The sequence below is a fragment of the Lonchura striata genome, chromosome 3 (assembly GCF_046129695.1).
Source record: "Lonchura striata isolate bLonStr1 chromosome 3, bLonStr1.mat, whole genome shotgun sequence".
Classification (NCBI taxonomy): Eukaryota; Metazoa; Chordata; class Aves; order Passeriformes; family Estrildidae; genus Lonchura; species Lonchura striata.
The window spans coordinates 80,372,214-80,390,995 of NC_134605.1; the positions used below are offsets into that span (position 1 = coordinate 80,372,214).

Sequence of the window (18,782 nt, forward strand, 5' to 3'; positions counted from 1 at the left end):
TATGGAGAATATCATAGAATATCCTGAGTTGGGAGGGACCCACAAGGATCACTGAAGTCCAGCTCAGGATATTTAATGGTAAAAATGGTGTAAAGTAACAATTGTTCTGTTTCTCTCTTTACTGAGGCTGATCCAGTTAGAGCTATTCCATCAAGGCTGCAAACAACAGAAAAATGTCAAGATATGGTTTGAACACATGTATAAAAACAGCTTCACCCAAAAGACAAGGAAGCTAATAAGCATTAGTAGGAGTGAACAAAGCACAGCAATCAACACAATTACACCAAATAAATAATCAAAATTACTTCAAGTACTGTAAGGGCTTAAACCAAATTACTAGATGATAAGTAAAGACAAGAGGACAAAGATTCTCACTTGTTTGTTGTTAGAATATATGACTACAGAACATGAACGGTAGGTATATTTACCTTTAACCATATTAGACAAAACTAAAAACTGTTAAAACCACTAACAATCTGGCATACTTCCAGACTTAGTTTCTATCATACAACTTAAGAAGCTCTGCAACAGCTTCTTATCTATGTAATATCTGCCACAATAATGGAAACTTTAGCTATGAAAATGATGAAAAAGACAAACAGTTTGTGTTTAACAAACTAAAAACAAAAGAACCTCTCCACACCAAAAACAAAAACCAAAAGAGACAACAGCATTCTAGAAAGTAAAGCAAACATCACTTGTATTTAGAAAAATATGCTCCTACAAGACTGCTGCAAAATGTATAGAAGTGCACAAAATAATATACTGACAGTTATTGAATAGAGGTAAAATACCAATTCCCAGAGATGACCCCATGTAAGCCCTTGCAATCCATACTGTGAAGATGTAAAAAATTACTGTTTTCTCCAGAAGGTAGGCAGAAATGAGCAAGTTCTACACCCACAGTCACAGCAGTTTACAGACCAGCCTAAGTGACACTAAAAATCATCACCAATTTCAACAATATGGCAAGCTGTGAACTGCACTGATTGACAGACTGGCTAACATTCACTCTTGTTGACCTGATAACTCTGGTAGAATGGCAAAAAGGTAAGCACTCCTGAAGTAACACAACCACAAGTTGCTAGAATGTGTAAGCAAGTAATTCCCTACAGTAATTCATACTGCTGGAGCTGTGAAAATAGCTAATATACATAACATTTAAAGCACTACAAAGGCCTCATTCATATGTCAAATTGACAGCCTCTATGTGAAACAAATTTCTAGGAGGAAAAAAAAAAAATAAGTGAAGTACCTGTCATGATAGGGACTCTACTAACAACAGCAAAAACTAAGCATATGCTTTAAGTATTGGGAAGCATCACATATCTAATAAGAGAGAAATTCTCCTGCATAAGTTTGTTGCTAAATGGTGAAAAACCTCCATTGTCTAGCATAAAACTAGAGACTCATCACAGACCTAAAATCACACTTGAAACAATTTAGGGCAATGCTTCTTTCAATATTGCAGTTATCATACCCTCCTCTGAGGGACCAAGCCCTTTATCCAAATATATTTCTGTATATACTTTACTCATCTTTAAGTAAATACATGAACAACTTGCCTTATCTCTATGAGTCAGCTGCTGACTAATAACATCTTCACAAATGCTGGAAGATGGGACGAGGTTGTGCAGCTGGTAGAAGAGCTCCACACTCTTCTGATGATGCTGAGGAGTTCCATCACCCAGCTGGTCCCAAAGGGTTAAAGCTATATGCTTTGTACATGAAAAGAAAAGTTGCAAGAGACACAAGTGAATGACTATCATGCCTTGTTTTGCTCTATGCAACAATAGGAGACATCACATCTGATGACACCCTATGACCAAGAGACAATCTGTAGAATAGTTCCTTTTGTATGAACAGAAGGAACTGTTCAAAACACTGCAATAACTTACACTAAAAATTCCTGTTAAGGAGTCAGGACAGAAATAAATTTTCATTGAAATACAAATACATAATATACCCTGCTGATGATTATCTTTTGCAAAAGATTTCTTAGGTAAATTACACAAATGCAAAAATTGTTTACCATAGTCCTACATTATACACATCTCGGATTCATACCTTTGCTGATTAATGCTGCTATTCAATCACGTTTTGTTTATATCTTTAAAATACTCAATTAAACAAGGAATTTCACACAAGTGGTCAATAAGAGAGAATTAGAGGAAGAAAACACTGTATTTCATTTAGATTCTAACACAGGTTAGAAATGTTACTAAAATATTCAGTAAGAAAATTTGCTTTAGCATATCAAGGATGGTAAAGGGGCCAAGACTTATTCTTCACCAGACAGAAAAAGTCAAAAGAAAACAGCAATGAGATACTGCATCTAACCTTGAAGAAGTCTGTCTTTTCAGCCATATATCTCAGATTGCCTTGAGTAAGAGGAGGTCTGATGACAACAGCCACTCTTCCCTGGTTAGGACTGAGAGGCTGAGCAGTTTCCACACTGTTCAGATTTTCTCCAGTGACAAGAGCAACAGACTGAGTCAATCCAACCAAGTCCATTACGAGGGAGATAGTAACACCCTGAACACTGAAATTGCTTGCCTGCTTGCAAGCATTCATTAAAGTCTGTAGCCACAGTGGAGGCTGTACTTGTTCACAGTCTGAAATAAAAATTACAGATTATACATTTATTTAGCAATCTAAATATTATGGAATTTTCCTCCTGCATTCCATAATCATATGTGCAATTGTCCCTTCATATTTCAATCTGCTCACTTAGGAAAATGTATGCAAGATGAAGATACTTCCTGATGTATCTTTAAAAAAATCCTATCAAGAATGCAATAGTCTATCACTTCAAACATTTAGTAATCAAAAATGAATAGAAGATTTTAACAAGGAAGACAAAAAATTTTATGGAAATGCATTCAGATGATTTCCAGCTTTAGGCAAAAGTGGACTTTTAGTAGTGAGCACATCCTTTCACTCACTCTTCACAAAATTCTTCACCACCAATCAAATCTTAACACTCTACATAGCAGTCTGGAATAGTTCTGTAATATATTTTATAGAGCCTAGGACAATATATTATATTATATGCATGCAGACTAATTTTAAATTGACAAAAATAGATTTGCCTGGCAACATTTTAAAAATAGAAGTCTCTGTGAAAATTGATGGTTTGCTGCAGAGCTATGATCCATTAGACCATACTCTGTTTTCACTGTAGGTGGTTGCTTCCCCCTTTTTAATGTCCTCTCACTTTATCAAGCCATACTCTGGGTTGATATCGGAAGTGCCTTTCTCCAAAGTTCCAGTCAACTCTCCAAGTGAATATTGCACCCTTTTATTTTAGAAATACCAAAGGAACTTCTCTTAAAACTTCACAGGACTCTATTAATCACATTGCTGAAAAGTCAAATACATCTAGAACCAGACACAAGTGAAGAAGTGTTCTTTAATAGGCACAAATACAGCACTCTTTTAGAATCAAGAGAAGAATGATGCAATTTCTAATTTATATCCACAGCTCCACTGGAGTCTAAATATACCCAAAAATTCCATATTGTGTTCTAGAATGTACAGATATAACTATTGTTTCAGCTTCAGTCAGTTCCCTTTTTAATTTCTTCAATTAAAGAGAGCTGAGAAAATTAGCCTACTGCAGAATTACAGGACAATTATGTTAAATATCAGATTAACTTGTCTCCCTTAAATAAACAGACTGACCAGTGATTAAGAGCTATTGGGTCAAGTCATTAATGCAACCCTTTAAAAACACATTCCAAATTTAGGAACGCTTCAACAAACACAGCCTCTTCTGCAGTATAAAAGCCTCATATCAATAGATAGGGTAGTGTGAGAATTATGGCAACTACCTTCTTCCATCCTCTGTTCCAGTACAATTCTCTGTTATGGAAAGTAGGCCCATAACTATTCCCATGAACCCCGACATTCTATACAACAGATGTTTATATTTGGAACAAAATCCTTCCTGTTGGTTTTACCCAGCTACAATTTATGCTTATTCCTCAAAGTTTCACTCAAAGTTTAATAGACTGTAAGTGATATCTCACAAATAGGAACGTTCAGATGATGAACAAGAAACACAAAACCAAGACATTTCCAAAAGTGAAAAGGATTCCTAGAAGCACTGCCCTCATACAAGGCACATACTAATCAAGCTCTATAGGCTCTCTGCCCTACAGTGCACAAGGCAGCAGAAAGCAAGTACTATGTGCACCAAAAAGTAATAAGCAAACAGCTGACATTTTAGTCTTTGAGTCTACAATACTTATTTGTAGGCTGTTTAGGAGAAATAAATGAACATCTAGCATTTTCATGGTCATGTTATAAAAGCACAATACTAATAACGAATAAAAAGCTAAAACCAAATTGCCTTCAACTGACAAATATTTTATATGTCTGAATGCTACAAAGATATGATCTGCTCCTGCCTATAATGAAGTCATAAACAACACATCTTAAAGACCACAGAAACAGAAGCAGTCATGTTCAATTAGCATGCTTGCTTCCAAAACCAAAGAAACTACTCCTCTCCAAGCACCACTTAACCTTGATTTGAAAATTTTAAGTAAGAACAAGAAGCTGCAACTAGGAAGTTTCCTATGGAAAAAAAAGAGAGGACTGTGACAGTAGCCAAAATTAATGTTACTATTTCTTGCATGTTCCAAGCATATCAACCATGAAAACATTCTAAGAAGTAACTCTCAGACTGCAGATCAGAAGTAGATCCAAAATTGGAACTGTAAACTGAAGACTTTACAAATTGTAAAAAGCATTGTTCATCCTAAAATGCCACAATTTACAGTAATCCATAACTATCAGTGTTTTAATCATGTCTGTATCTGAATAGTTTCATCTATCTATCTATCTGTGAACATATCCATATCTCACCAAAACTCACCACTTTTATTTTGTTTCTTAATGAAATTATAGAAGTATTTTTTGCAAGAACTGTCCCTTTAATAGGAACAAAGTCGAATTAATTAAATTTCTTAGCTAGTATAATTTTCATTGGACAGTAGCTTACAATTTCCATGTATTGCCAAAGTGATCAAGTGCACATCAATCCAAAGCTGATAAAAGGAAGCTAAAAACATTTTTGATGTAAGCTGTGGCTATTGCAATATGACAAAGAAAACATTGTGGATCCATACAGTAAAGAGAAAGACTCAACAATCTAGATTCTATTTAGGCTTCAGTTTGCATAATTTATATTTTTCACCCCAATATTAATTACTGCCAAATTCCATACCAGCAATATTCTTAAAAATCTATGACAAAATAATTTACTTTCCAAATGTAAGCCAGTTGACATGGAAGAAAACTTAGATTTCTGAGAGGAGCAGCAAACAGTAACACACACAAAACATGATACAAGAATTAAAATTTTTTTGGCAGAAAAATAAGAATTATTATTTAAAAACAACAAATGAGAGGGCAGCTTACCAACTTCAGGCTTCCCAGGATGTAATTCTGAAGTGCGGTTTCCTTCAGCAATGTAAACGGGAAAGCTCGAACATTCAAGGTAGAGCTGACAAGCAGCAATAAAGGCAGGAAGGTATTCTTTTGGGGTTTTCTTCTTGCTTGTTTTTTTCACCTTAGCATCATCTTGTGATTCTCTGTCCCATTTTGTGCTCTGTCCTTGTGGTCTACTGGGGTCTACTGGAAGCTCTGCCCCTAAAGGCTGAGACAAGGAATTATTCTGAATGATATACAGGTTGATAAATCTGGTTAAAAACTGTTGGACATATTCCAAACAGCACTGCATTGCAGTCTTTTGGATTGTTTTCCCACTACGAGTCACTGTCCCTTGTGTCATTATGGAAGGAGGCTGTACAATGGTCTCCTCAGAACCCACAGTTGATGCTGTCTCAGTCTCTGAGGATGTGCTACCAACAATAGGGATGCCAGGTGCACCGTGACCTTCATTCAGTGCTCTGTCAATGTCATCAGTTGTATCTGCCTGGTATTGTACGAACTCCGTGAATCCACTTTCTGAGGATCGACTGCTTGGAGGATTTTCACCATCTTCAAACACATCATTAGGATTTTCAAGTGGCACTGATGGCACCTGAGCAATATAATATAAAAGTTTAATGACTGCTCAAAATATGTTATTTAGGTCTCCATAAAACAGCATTTATTAGCGTCTTTGTTTGAAAGTAACAATTTTATTCCAGAGTTTTAAATATATTCATACAAATACATTTTACGCAAAATGATATTTGGTGTTTCTGTAAGCCTGCCAGGCTAAGCTAACATTAAGAAAACAATCTTTATCAAGAAAAATATTTAAATATTATTGGTTTTAACATTTTCTTCATACCATAACTATGTCTATTCCATTATGAAATAATGCTGAAATAATGTGAAATACATAGGCATAGGTATTATTAATTTATACAGCATCATAAAGTTATAACTACAAAAAGATGTAAACTTTTCATTTAAAAACTAAGCATTTGCAACTACAAAGAAAATAAATAATATCCTCAAAAAGAGAGGTTGCTGCAACAACAACAGTTCTTCATGACATATATGTCTTAATTCCTTATAATTCAGAATATGCATAAATAGATGAATAGCTCTTACTCAGAAAGCACCCACAGTGGCTTTTTGCACTGCTCTAGCCCTCTACAGCTGTAGTAACTGGTAGCATAGTGTCTGTTTCCTGATAAGAATGTGAGGTATGGAAACAATTGAAATAGAAATGCATCAGTGGCCCTAAATGCAGGTGCCCACTTACTACCAATCCTGCATTTTACCAGCGATGGCAGATGTTGCCCGAGACCTAACAGGCCCAGAAGTTGCTTTGACTCTAATCACTACCTGTGTTAAATACAGAACTTGAGCCTTATGTAATAATATGAAAAACTTTTTCATTAATAAATAAAAACAGTGGCATTATTATTTAACGTGAATAGTGTTGTGCTTTACCAGAGATGGCATAAGAATAGAAATTTGAGATACTACTGCAGAAAACAGTGAAAATTATGTACTAGAAAGCTTGAAGAGACATAACTGATGTCCCAATTTTACCAAATACAATCTAAAAGTGATTAAAAGCATGGCAAATCATTTCACTATCTCTTAAGAGAAACCACGGCCACATGGAAGCAGAAGGCCACTGAAGATTCAAAGGGCAACATCATTCAATTAAAACAGGCTTTATTTAGGAAAAAAAGGTAACAAAAAAAAAAACCCAAAACAACAAAACAAGGCAGGTATCAATTAGCTAAAAAGAATAAGGATAGGATCCTGAATAAAGGTTGCTGGAGTCCTAGCTGAAAACGGGAATGTGAGCCAGCAGTGGACTCCTTTAGTGAAGCAGACCAGCCACATCTAGGACCATATCAGCAAAAGTACTGTCACCAAATCAAGGGAAGTAATTAGTCCACTCTGCTCAGCAGTCTCAGGTTCACAACCAGAATATTGTATCCAATTTTGCACTCATTAATACAAAAGAAACTCTGAGGTAGAGTATACCCAGTGCTCCTGACATAGAAGGAATGCTCAGAGAGTTGGATTTACTCAGTTTAAAAGAATGCTAAAAGTTGTGGATGGGGTGAAGAGTGCTCTATTACTCTCTGTGAGCTCCCACTAGGCAGTTGAAAAGATGGAGATATGCTGAGAAATCCACAGTGAAAGAACACAAGGCAACCAACACAAGCAGCAACAATGAAGATTCTGATTAAATAACAGCACAAACAAGTTGTACAGAGAAGTCATGGTAACTTCATCCTTGGAAACACTCAAAACTAAGACAAATATGATCCTGAGTGACATGACCTAACTTTAAAGTAAAATCTAACTTTGAAATCAGCCCTGCTTTTAGCAGTGCCCTGCAACTGTCACTTCCAACCCAATTTATTCAATGATGTTCCTTAAGTTTCTTCAGCTGGAAAACAAGGATTTCAGGGCATGTCACTTAACATATCACACAGAGCCAGGGCTGCATAGAACAAAGTGGACCAAGTTAAAAGAGAAATAGCTGCTGGCTGGTTTATTTTATTTATTTAATAAATTATTCTAAGAACTTAACAGTGACAGTAAAATACATGATGGGTATTAAACCAATGCACATAAAATGGGTGAGAGGAGCATTTACATATGCCTGATACTTAACCAAAATGGTGAATTCTTTTCAGTCCAGTTATTTTACTTCATGATACTCTCGAAGTGCTTTCCAAACTTCAGTTGATTAGTTGTTTCTTAGGCCCTGGTTTTGAAGTGATTTATACATGTATAATATTATATCTGGGTAAAAAGCACTAATAATCAAGAAATTTCACCACAACTATGTGTTATTTTGATTACTCAGATTTCACATATATTGTCATAGCTAAATGTAATCAAAGAGTTGTAGGGTGTTCAACACAGGCTGCACAAAACCCATTTCTTTTTTCCACATAAGAAGCAATTTTGCAAGATGCTGCAAAACCTAATCAGTTACCTTTTTATTTTCCCATTCTTTAATGGAGCTGCTCTGTCCAGTAGGAAGCTGCAGGATGCCATCTGTACCAGCAGAGAGTAATGGAGGCTGAACCTTACTAAGGATCTTTGAGCAGAGTCTGAGAGAATCAGTAAGCTCAGACAAGTGCAAAGTATGAAGATGGCTTATCAATGCAGAAATCATCCTGAGCAACAGCTGAGGCAAGTGTTCCGTCTGTATTTCAATGTAAGTCTCCTAGTAATAGGAGTAGTAAAGTAATAATAAAAACTTGTTAATTGTTACACCAAACTCCACCCTGAGATTTATTTTCTATAACAGAGCTACCTATCATTTGCTTAAGTCTGTTTTAAACATACAGTACATGAAAAAAGGAAAATTAATATCTTAATATCCAAGAATAAGAAATACATGCTTTACTAAAAAATACTTACAAAATTAACTTTAAAGTTGGGTAACAAACAAATAGAAATACATTTAAATTTTTTTCAAACTAGTGCATACTGTTCATTACACAACAAATGCATTTTAAAACATCATAAGAAGGCTGAAGAAAGCTATTATTACTTTATTAATCTTAAGACAAAAGTTTAAGAATGAAAGATAAACAAGTTAAAAGCTAAGGGAAGAACAGGCTGATTGCCATACCTGACACAGCACTCTCATACTTCTAGTAGGCTTTGAAATGAGAAAGCAAAGAATTGAGGAAAGACAGCTATAGAAAAAACAGTTCCAACAGTCTTTGCTACATTAAGCAATGACATCAGAAAAAGAAGATACATCTTATCACAACATTTAAAAGATTCTTAAAAGAAAGCTGCACATTTAAACTAGCATATCAAACTACAAAAGACTATACCTGCAATGAATACACAGAAAAGAAAACGAGGGCAGACTAAAATTTTAAGGCATAAGCATCATAAAACCCATTTTAGTTATGTCTAACCAGTCTATCAAGAATCATACAATGAAACAAAAACTTTTCTTATATTGACATAAATTGACATTATTTTCAGGAAAAGCAATTAATAAAGTATATATAGTATTTCTGCAGACCATAAATATACAGAATCCCAATGTTGGTAATGAATAAAGATATTCTTACCAAAGAAACAATATCCAACAAAAAATCCACTAACAAGCAGAAATTTGTCAGAGGTAACTCAGATTGCTCACTATCACCTCCAGGCCCAGTTTGAAGTCTGGCATGTAAAGTCCTCCTGCAAAATTCAAATGGAGTTTCACAGTATTTTCCCATCCCCCTTACATTGACCATATTTGTGTAACTTAATGCAAAGCTGTATATATTGGGTGGTAATCACTATAAACCAATAAGCAATTTCTCATTTTACTGTTAAGTAGCTTATTTGGCCCCATACCATTCTTTCAGAAAAAGCAGTAACCAGCCTTTTGGCATAAAACAGTCTTCATTTGTAAAATAAGGAAATTCAAGCTACAGAAAATTGAGCATGGAAGATAAAAATTTAGATAATAAAGAAGCTCATGCAGACAAAATTCCAAACAAAAACTATTCTCCAGATTTCATTTATTTATGATGCAATTTGGTATCCATGTTGACAATAACACTACTTACATGTCGTGAAATACTCACCTGCATGTTATCTGGCTGTAGATGACTATCCTTATGTTAGCAATTCAGCCCAACACACAAAAATCAAGTCACAGACATCTAGATCAACCTCTCACACTGAGCAGGACTGCTAAAAACACTAGATAAACTTGTCCACTGTTTTGTCTAGCAGAGTTCTGGAAATCTCACAAGAAAGTTCCACAGCCTTCCTGGCTTCCACTGCTCCACCTCTTCCACTGCTGCACATGTTCTTAGCAAAGCTTTTCTCAAAGTCCAACCTGACCACTTGAGTGAGCACTTGCTGCTGTCCTTTGTTTTCCATCAGCTGTTATAAAAAGTATAGCTGTATGAACTTTGCAAATGCCTTTCAGGAAGTCATAAGGTGCTATTCAATTTCCCTCTTTGCCAGGCTAAACCAAACTCACCTATCTCAACCTTCAATGCAATGTCCTATAACTGACCAGCTTAGCAGTTTCTCTACCAGAGTCTCTTCAGTTTCTGAACATTTCTCCTCAGGTGGCGTGTCCAAAGCTGGACACAATATTACACGTCTGTCCTTAGAAACACTAAGTGAAAGGAAAAACAACTTCCTTTCACCTACTGCCCATGGTCCTCATAATGTAGCCCAAGACAGTTTTCTTTAGTGTCTTCAGTTAATACAATGTTGGCTCATAGACATTCATGTCCAAGTATCTTAATATTTTATCAAGAAATTCCATAAGCAATGGAAAAAAAAATTCTACTAATTTCATTTGACATCCATACATCATCTACCCCTTACCACAGCAAAAACCCCTGCTCTTCCATGGTCTCTTCATCCCCTTCCCTCCTGTTAATAGTTTCAACTTTCCCTGATTTATGGTTTGCTATTTTCTCCTGTAGCCCTCCTTGTCATGCACAAGATTCCCACCCTTCTTTTTCCCTAAAAGAGCAGGACAAATGATGACACATTGTGTGTTTGTCAAAACTGTAAATTTTACCAAAAGCAATTTGTACAATGAGTAATCCTGTGTTGGCCAAACAGAACTAGTTTCAGAGATCACTCTAAAGTCTCCCCTTCAGTAGAGGGTCTAATTCTGTCTCTTGATTTAACCCAGACACTGAGTGAGTGATAACTCACATTGCTAAGACCCACAATCACATCCAATGAAAACTGGTCAGAAGGTTGAAGTTATAGGGATGAGAGGAAAAAAATACTTACACGCTTAATGATCTCATGAGACTGACTTCTTCGAAGAAAAAAGTATACAAAACAAAAATTAACTTCAACTTTACCCATACAGAGATTAAATATTATCACCTACCTACAACACTCTTCAAACCAACGAGCAATGTAATCCCACATATAATAAGGCTCAAAAGAATTGAAAAGCAGATTGGCAGTTTTAATCAATTCTGCTGTTTTCTTGTTTTCTCTTAGTTTGCTGAAATAAAATAAAAAGAACATTTATATTTTTATACTCTTTTTTCAAGTTATATAACTACACATTTACTTTGAGTTTACCCACTGTCAAATAACACTGACAAATGATCTTCCTCCCACCCCTACAAGTAGTTGTTGCTCAAGGGCTCAGGATACTGGGAGGCAGCTCATACCAATGTCTTTTAACAGTTTCTAGGTTTCTCCTCTATTCTTTCTTTAATATTTGTCTTTTAACCACATTTTTAATAGATCTGGTTTTACCATAATCGTTCCTACAGTTGTTTCCTCCCCTCTCCAACTTTGAACATCCCTCGCCTCTCCACCTTTCAAAGTACTAAATTAAAATCTTTAAACTCTGTATCCCACTCCCCGGCTCTCTTGTAGCAGTCTTCATTTTTTTACTACAAGAAAACTCAACAGTCTATTTTGCTTTTCAAGAACACAGATATAAAGAATATCACAATCAATCAAACAAGCATTTTTGTCATGGATAAAGAAAAAAACATACACTAAACATTAAAAAATAAAAATAATAAAGCCAACCACTTCACACCTTTGCACTGAACACAAGTTGCAATTAATGTTAATAGATTCTGTATCATGCAGAAAACATGCCACAGTCCCACAGGCTTCACAGTCATGGCTCCAGCAACAAAGATATATTATTTAATACAAAATACATTACACTCATTATTTACCTGCTTAGCTGTGTGTGATCTTTGTTGAAAGATGGTTCTGTCTGAAGCTCCATTTCTGCTTTGCACTGTGTATATAATGTTCGAAACACTTCAATCAATACATCCTCCAGGATGGCAGGGCCTAGGGAGAAACACCAGCAGTCACACTCTTGTATTACAGCATTGCCAACAGTGCACAGCTGAAAGCTATTGAAATCATTAGCTAACTTTAGGCATTGAAGCCACAAAATTTCTTCTGGTTCAATCTCATAAACTACCTGAATGTCAGAAAGTTTGGTTTGTTTGCATTCCAGAAACACTGAGACAACTGTAGTGCCTGGGAGAACACAAAGCACAAGCCCCATGTTCAGTGTGTGTACAATGGCAGCTGGGTAAAAACACACCAAGTTCAAAAGCTGTGCAGTCACAGCAGTATACATCATGTTCAAGCCAACACACCCTTTTTATTAGCTCAGCTCAGTACCATATAAATGGACTTCATGGATTCTTGATCAGAGGTGGCTTTCAGTCAAAACAATTTGAAATACTCACCCCTAAGCTATCTCATGCTGGTAGCATATGGACAATACACTCAAAAATTTAAATGCAAATACAAGATAAAATATTTTGAGCATCATCTTTCCTTTTAATTTGAGGCAGGTTTTATTTTAGCTCAGGATGTAGTCTGCAGGGTACTTTTTGGAAGTATTTTTGAAAGTGTGCAATTGCAGCACAGAAAACCAACTGCAGCCTGGGCTGCACTGAAAAAGTGTGGCCAGCAGGCCAAGGGAGGTGATTCTCACCTTCTACTCTGCTCTTGGAAACACCACCTGGACTACTGCAACTATCTTTGGGATGCCCAGCATAGAAACATGGACCTGCTGGAGCAAGTCTACAGAAGGGCCACAAAGATAGCAAATGGGCTGGAACATCTCTCCTACGAAGACAGGCTGAGATAACTGGGATTGCTCAGCTTGGAGAAAAGAAGGCTTCAGAGAGACCTCATTGGCAGCCTTTCAGTACTTAGATGGGGCTTATGAAAAAAGAGGGAGAGAGACTTTTTATACAGCCAGATAGGAATAGGACAAGGGGGAACAGTTTTAGACTAAAAGAAGAGAGGTTTAGATTGGATGCTAGGGAAAAATTCTTTACCCAGTGGGTAATAAGGCAATAGAACAGACTGCCAGAGAAGCCATGGATGCCCCATCCCTGGTAGTGTTCAAGGCCAAGCTGGATGGGGCTTTGAGCAACCTGGTCTAGTGGGAGGTTTCTCTGCCTGTGGCAGGGGCATTGGAACATGATGTGTAAGGTCCCTTTCAATACAAAACATTTTATGATTCTATAAAATAGCTCCTCCTTTAGATTTGAGCTAAATCTCCATTTTGAAGAAGAAAACCCCAAATTATTTTTAAAGGAATTTAAAAGTAGTCTTGCTTGAGATATAATTTATTTTTTTATGTTTCCTAGTCTCACTGAGCTGCCTTCAGTAAGAGTATGCTTATGGAGTTAAGCAAAAAATCCTTTTATATTAGTCTATCTCATTTTGCTGAAAGAATCCCCAAAGCTTTGCTACTTCACAAAATCTTAACATATATATTGCCTCCGAACATTTAGACTGATCCCTAGAAATCATAAATTACAAGGAAGATGGCAAATTTCTGATAGATATTTTGTTCCTTGTAGTTCTTCTGTCCTAACCAATTATTTTCTTTAATTATTCTATTTTAATGTTTTTAGTATCCTACCTTCAAAGCTGATTATGCATTTAAAAAATTATTTTGATTTTTTTCAGTCACCTTCAAAACTGTATTCCAAACACACATTATATAAACACTTTGCACTGTGTATATAATGTTTGAAAAAGAAAAAGGGAAGATATCCAAGTTTTAACTGTAAATAATTTTGTCCTATAGTACTCAGCATTCATCTGCTAAAGAGGGCATTGAAACACTTTAAATATGGGAAAGGAAATTTGAAAAGAAACACCAAAAAGAAATTCCAACAAACCATCCACAAAACCAAAAAAAATATTTGCTTCCCCTGCATAAGATCTTCTGAAAAAAAAATAACTATTTCTTTTGTTAATATCTATCATATCTGTGTGCATATTAAAGAAAGTACAGGTTATTTCCAAAAGCAATAGCTGAAATTTATAACAGTAAAAGTCATTATTTGATGAAATAAATGAAAAAGATTCAATCTGCATTTTTTCCAACACACAGTTAGCTCTCTCTATGACTTTGACTTATTGTTTCCTGTGTAGAAAGTAGAAGAAATGGCATTTGGTAAAAGGCAAATCTGATGAATGCATTAAATTAAATACAAAACATAGATACAGCTTGGAAGATCTAAGAAATCTGGGTAACCTGCCAGTACTAAGAACATAACTTATTCAATTTGATGAAAAAGAGAAAAATTTTCAAAGCAAAATCACATGAAACAAATTAAAAAGAGTAAACGAAAATTACCCAATTCAGGCTTATCCAGCAAACTGATAAGAATTCGAAAAGGCTTTAAGTCTTGCATTAATGTGCTTTCTTCTCCCTGTCCATTGACTTGCAATATTCCAACCATTGCCTACAAAGAGCAAAAATATATCAGGAAAACAAAAAGAAAGCTAGAAACCAATAAAAGCTGCACATAAAGGGAAAATTCTCAGCAGTGGAGACCACTATCTCATCTCACTACAGCTCAGTCTCCCATGATCAAGTTCTCTTAACTTTGCATTTGAGAACATTTCTGTGGAACAGAACTTGGTAACTTGTATTTATTTAAAATCAAAATAGAGTATTATAAGCAGCTAACTCAATATTTCTTAAGAATAAAAGAGAAGACATGAGCATTAATGAACAATTTATTTGAGAAGATAAAGTTGGTAGATATTAAGGACGTAATAAGACACCATCTGTCCTATGATATAATCATTTACATGGATGAAAACTTCCTTGTCTAAATAGCAATGACAACTTTGAAAAAAATGGGAATACGGAGTTTCTATATCAAAGCAGGTTAGGGTATGAGCTGTAGAATTAAAAAAAGCCCCATGAGATGACTACAGATTTTGCTTAGTTTTCTGCCTGGCTGACTTGACTGTCTGAGCTAGTTTGTTTCTTTTACAGTTTCAAAAAAAAAAAAAAAAGGACAAAAGAAAAAAAAAGATAAGAAAGAGCCATGAAAACCAGTTTGGCCTTGCTATCTGCTACAAACCAAGTATCATCAGCAAGTATCTTAAAAGAAAAATCTTCTGTACTTTCATATGTCTTTAGAAGGCCAGAATTTTCAGTACATTGTATCTGTGAATAAGATATGAGTTGACTAGATCAAACAAAACACAGAGACTGCTATAAAATGAGGCAGAAAAGAACAATGCTTTTAAAGTCTTTCAAGAGACAGAAAAATGTTTTAGAAGCAATATGTAATTTGTATTACACATAGGCAAGGCACAGATTCTAATGTCCATACTCTTTTCAGACAGAAAAGCTTTACTGCCACTGATTGAGTTTGAAAGATGGACAGATTTAAAAAGACCATAAGTATTAACCATGCCTAAATGTTGCTGAAAGCTCACCATGGCTTTTTTATGTAAGGTACAGGTGAAACTGTACCTCATTCAGGCCTCTCCTTTACATTTGAGTAATTTCTGAACCATCTGATAAGGAAGGCAGAAGGGTGATAAGAGAAGGGTGAGAGGGTGAGAGAGTGCTAATGAGGTCCTTGCTGGGTGTCAGCTTTGAACTGGGATGACCTGAATATTCCTGTGTCGGCTACTACTGTTAGACTTGCCACTCTCATTCTCATACATAGCATCACAGCTCTGACTCAGAAAAATCCTGACCTTATCAATTTGCCTTAAAAATAAAAATGTCTCCCAACTTCCAGATCAGACTCACAGAAGTTTAGAAGACATCTGTATTTCCATTACTGTCAGAAAAACAACAGTTCTTAGAACCAGTGATCTCAACTCACATAGGAAGGCTTTAGGAGTAAACTAGTTTAACTGCCAATTTTCTCAACTATTACTGGCTGCCAACAGACAGCAGAAGATGCTCCCTTTTCCTAGCAGGGAGAAAGATCCTTTTAACACAGACTTTGAGTGCCATCTGATAACTTTCTTCTGATGCCCAAGACACAGAGGAGTTTCCCATATCTACAGGAGAGAATTCTCCAATTCAGTTTCATGAAAGAATAGGCTCCAGTTTCACAATCAACTAACATCCATGTATGCTTCATTCATTGTGGAAAAGGTGAGGGAGAAATCTAATTTTTGTTCTGTTCATTCTGCTATTCTAGAGGTCTTCATTTTTCCACTGAGAAGGTTTTGGAAGAATAGGACACAAATATCACAAAAAAGACAAGATTACATTGTTACATTGTATTGGCAAGTCAAAAGATAAAGTTACAGCAACATTGATCAGGATCTGTTTATAAAAATATATGCCCCAATATAATTGTATAAATAAAATAGTATAGCTACCTGGACTAACATCTCCTTAGAGAAGGTGTTGAAATAGTAAGTGGCATGCTCCTCGGGATTGCTGTGCCTTGTACTTCTGGGTCCTACAAGGGCACCATTGTTATCAAAACCTTCAAGCAAACAAAAGACAAAGCAGATAAATATTTGCAGTTTAATAGAATATATTGCCAATTCGTTTAAACTAGAAATCAACACATTAGCACTCATAACTTACCAATATGAAGTCCAAGTCATGTTGGCAAGAAAAAGATGATTTGATAGAGTTTAATAAGGGAAACCAGGTTATATTTTCACACAAGCAGTTTGCACACAAATCAAAAAATTTAGTTTTATGCAACATTATCAACCAATTACTCCTCATACTTCTTGAAAAATGTTCACAAATGCTGCAAAACCCACAATCCTTTAAAGAAAGCCACAAGCCATCACATAAAAGTATTTCAATATTAATGAGAACACAAAATTCAGTGTTTTAGAGATGATCACCAAAACAAGGTGACGTGTTAGAAAGAATATCAGTCACATCACAAAAAATAATTTTTTATTTCAAAATTGCACTAACGAGATGGACCTTTGTATTGTAAGTTTCTTTTCTCAGTAAGTTTTTAATTGCAGAAAACAATAGGCTTAAGGAAGAAAAAAAATCAATTGATTAACAATGGTTAAGATAACCTGATTTAAGGAGATGTATGTGATACCTATTCGTAGAGAATGTTTAATAGGTCACCTCTAGCTGTAGAACTACAGCAAGGAATAGCAAACACCAGAATTAAATAATACCATACAGAACAACAGAATTCAGACAGTCTCCCAAGATAACTGATCTTCATCTGCACTGCCTTTTATTAGGAACAGAATATAATGATAATAGAAAAGCAGCACAACATCCAAAGAAAAAAAAATAAGCAAAAATCCTGTATTGTCAGAAAGTTTGTCCAAAAATATAGCAAACAGATGAAGTAGCTGTTCCCAACATAGGACATGGAAGTCATTGTAAAAATATTCTCTGAAGCTGTATGACTTTCAGTGGAGACTGAGTTAATGAAATGGCTGCAAAAGAAGGTTCCACAACTAAAAAAAGGCAGCATGATATTTTAAATACACAAAATACCTTTTTTTAATAATAGCAAAAGACATACCTAATCCATCAAATTTAGATGAAACATGTGTGCAGTGCTTAATCTAGAAACTATTTCTCCCCCAAATTTGAAAATGCAGGTATGAAGCATAACATTGATTTTCTATGTCTTTCTTTAAAAGATGAATCCTTTGCAAGTCAGTTTCAAAGAATAACTAAATCCTGGCTCACAGAAGCCAGGATTTTCTCATATTTAACTTCTAAACCCCTGCAGCTCCTACAGCAACACAATCAACCAACCCCCTCATACAAAACACTGTCGCTGATTTCTTCCCTCCTCATAATTTCAGCTCTCTCTCAGGGCCCTTTGCTACTCACATCCTTTCTCCCCAGTCACTCACAGGCTACCTGCCTCTGACATCTTAACTATCAGCTGGGAAACGTTCTGAATAGCCTGAGAGGCACATATGTGCTTGCTGGTGAGCTGGGAAGTCAAACAAAGAAGGTAACAGCAGACTGCAAAACATATCAGAGAAGCCACTTCATGTTACTCCATTCAGTCTCCAATTCCTGGGAGACACTTAGGAACTTCCATGACTTTTGACTTCTTTCAAAATGGGTTTAAAGAGTAACTGATCGGATTAATGCGACCACATGCTTCATTTCCTTAAAATAACAAGACTGAATAAGAGTAATTTTTTCCTAAAATTTTCTAATTTCTGGTCTTCTAACTATTCCCTGAAGATCTAAGAGCCTTCTAATAGCTATAATTCTTTGTTACCCTCTTCTAAATTACATGCTGGTTTAGTATAAAAATTTAAATTTGTACTGTCTTGATTTTATGTCATTTGGTAGAATTGTATTCCCAATTGCTCAATTTTTACTCTAAAAAGGTGCTGAAAAGTGATTTGTGATCTGTTAATTCAATCAGAAAAACAACTAATGAAGTTTAAAGTTTGCAAACACTAACTGTAATATCAATGCCCTTCAGCATTCTTTTATTTTTGCATCTTCTATACTGTTGTGCTCCAACTAACATCTACATTCTATAATGCCTATTCTCTGTTTTCTCCATTCTACGTTTTAGAGAAAAAGTTTCAGAGTGCCT

General features: G+C 35.5%; 1 protein-coding gene across 8 annotated transcripts in view; it reads right to left on the reverse strand.

Moving 5' to 3' along the window:
• The window catches only part of DOP1A (DOP1 leucine zipper like protein A), a 61,030-nt gene that overhangs the window by 23,738 nt on the left and 18,510 nt on the right, over positions 1-18,782 (reverse strand). For 3 of the 8 annotated variants that reach the window (XM_021546131.2, XM_021546111.2, XM_021546139.2), the window contains exons 8-17: positions 16,597-16,706; positions 14,591-14,699; positions 12,144-12,264; positions 11,327-11,446; positions 9,537-9,651; positions 9,080-9,109; positions 8,435-8,668; positions 5,428-6,052; positions 2,341-2,615; positions 1,566-1,718 (exon numbers count right to left, since the gene is read on the reverse strand). In XM_021546131.2, the coding sequence (XP_021401806.2) occupies positions 1,566-1,718; positions 2,341-2,615; positions 5,428-6,052; positions 8,435-8,668; positions 9,080-9,109; positions 9,537-9,651; positions 11,327-11,446; positions 12,144-12,264; positions 14,591-14,699; positions 16,597-16,706 (1,892 nt within the window). Of the gene's footprint in view, positions 1-1,565; positions 1,719-2,340; positions 2,616-5,427; positions 6,053-8,434; positions 8,669-9,079; positions 9,110-9,536; positions 9,652-11,326; positions 11,447-12,143; positions 12,265-14,590; positions 14,700-16,596; positions 16,707-16,810; positions 17,862-18,782 lie in introns of those variants that run through there. The other 5 variants (XM_021546154.2, XM_021546119.2, XM_077782318.1 and 2 more) reach the window with 3 other exon arrangements.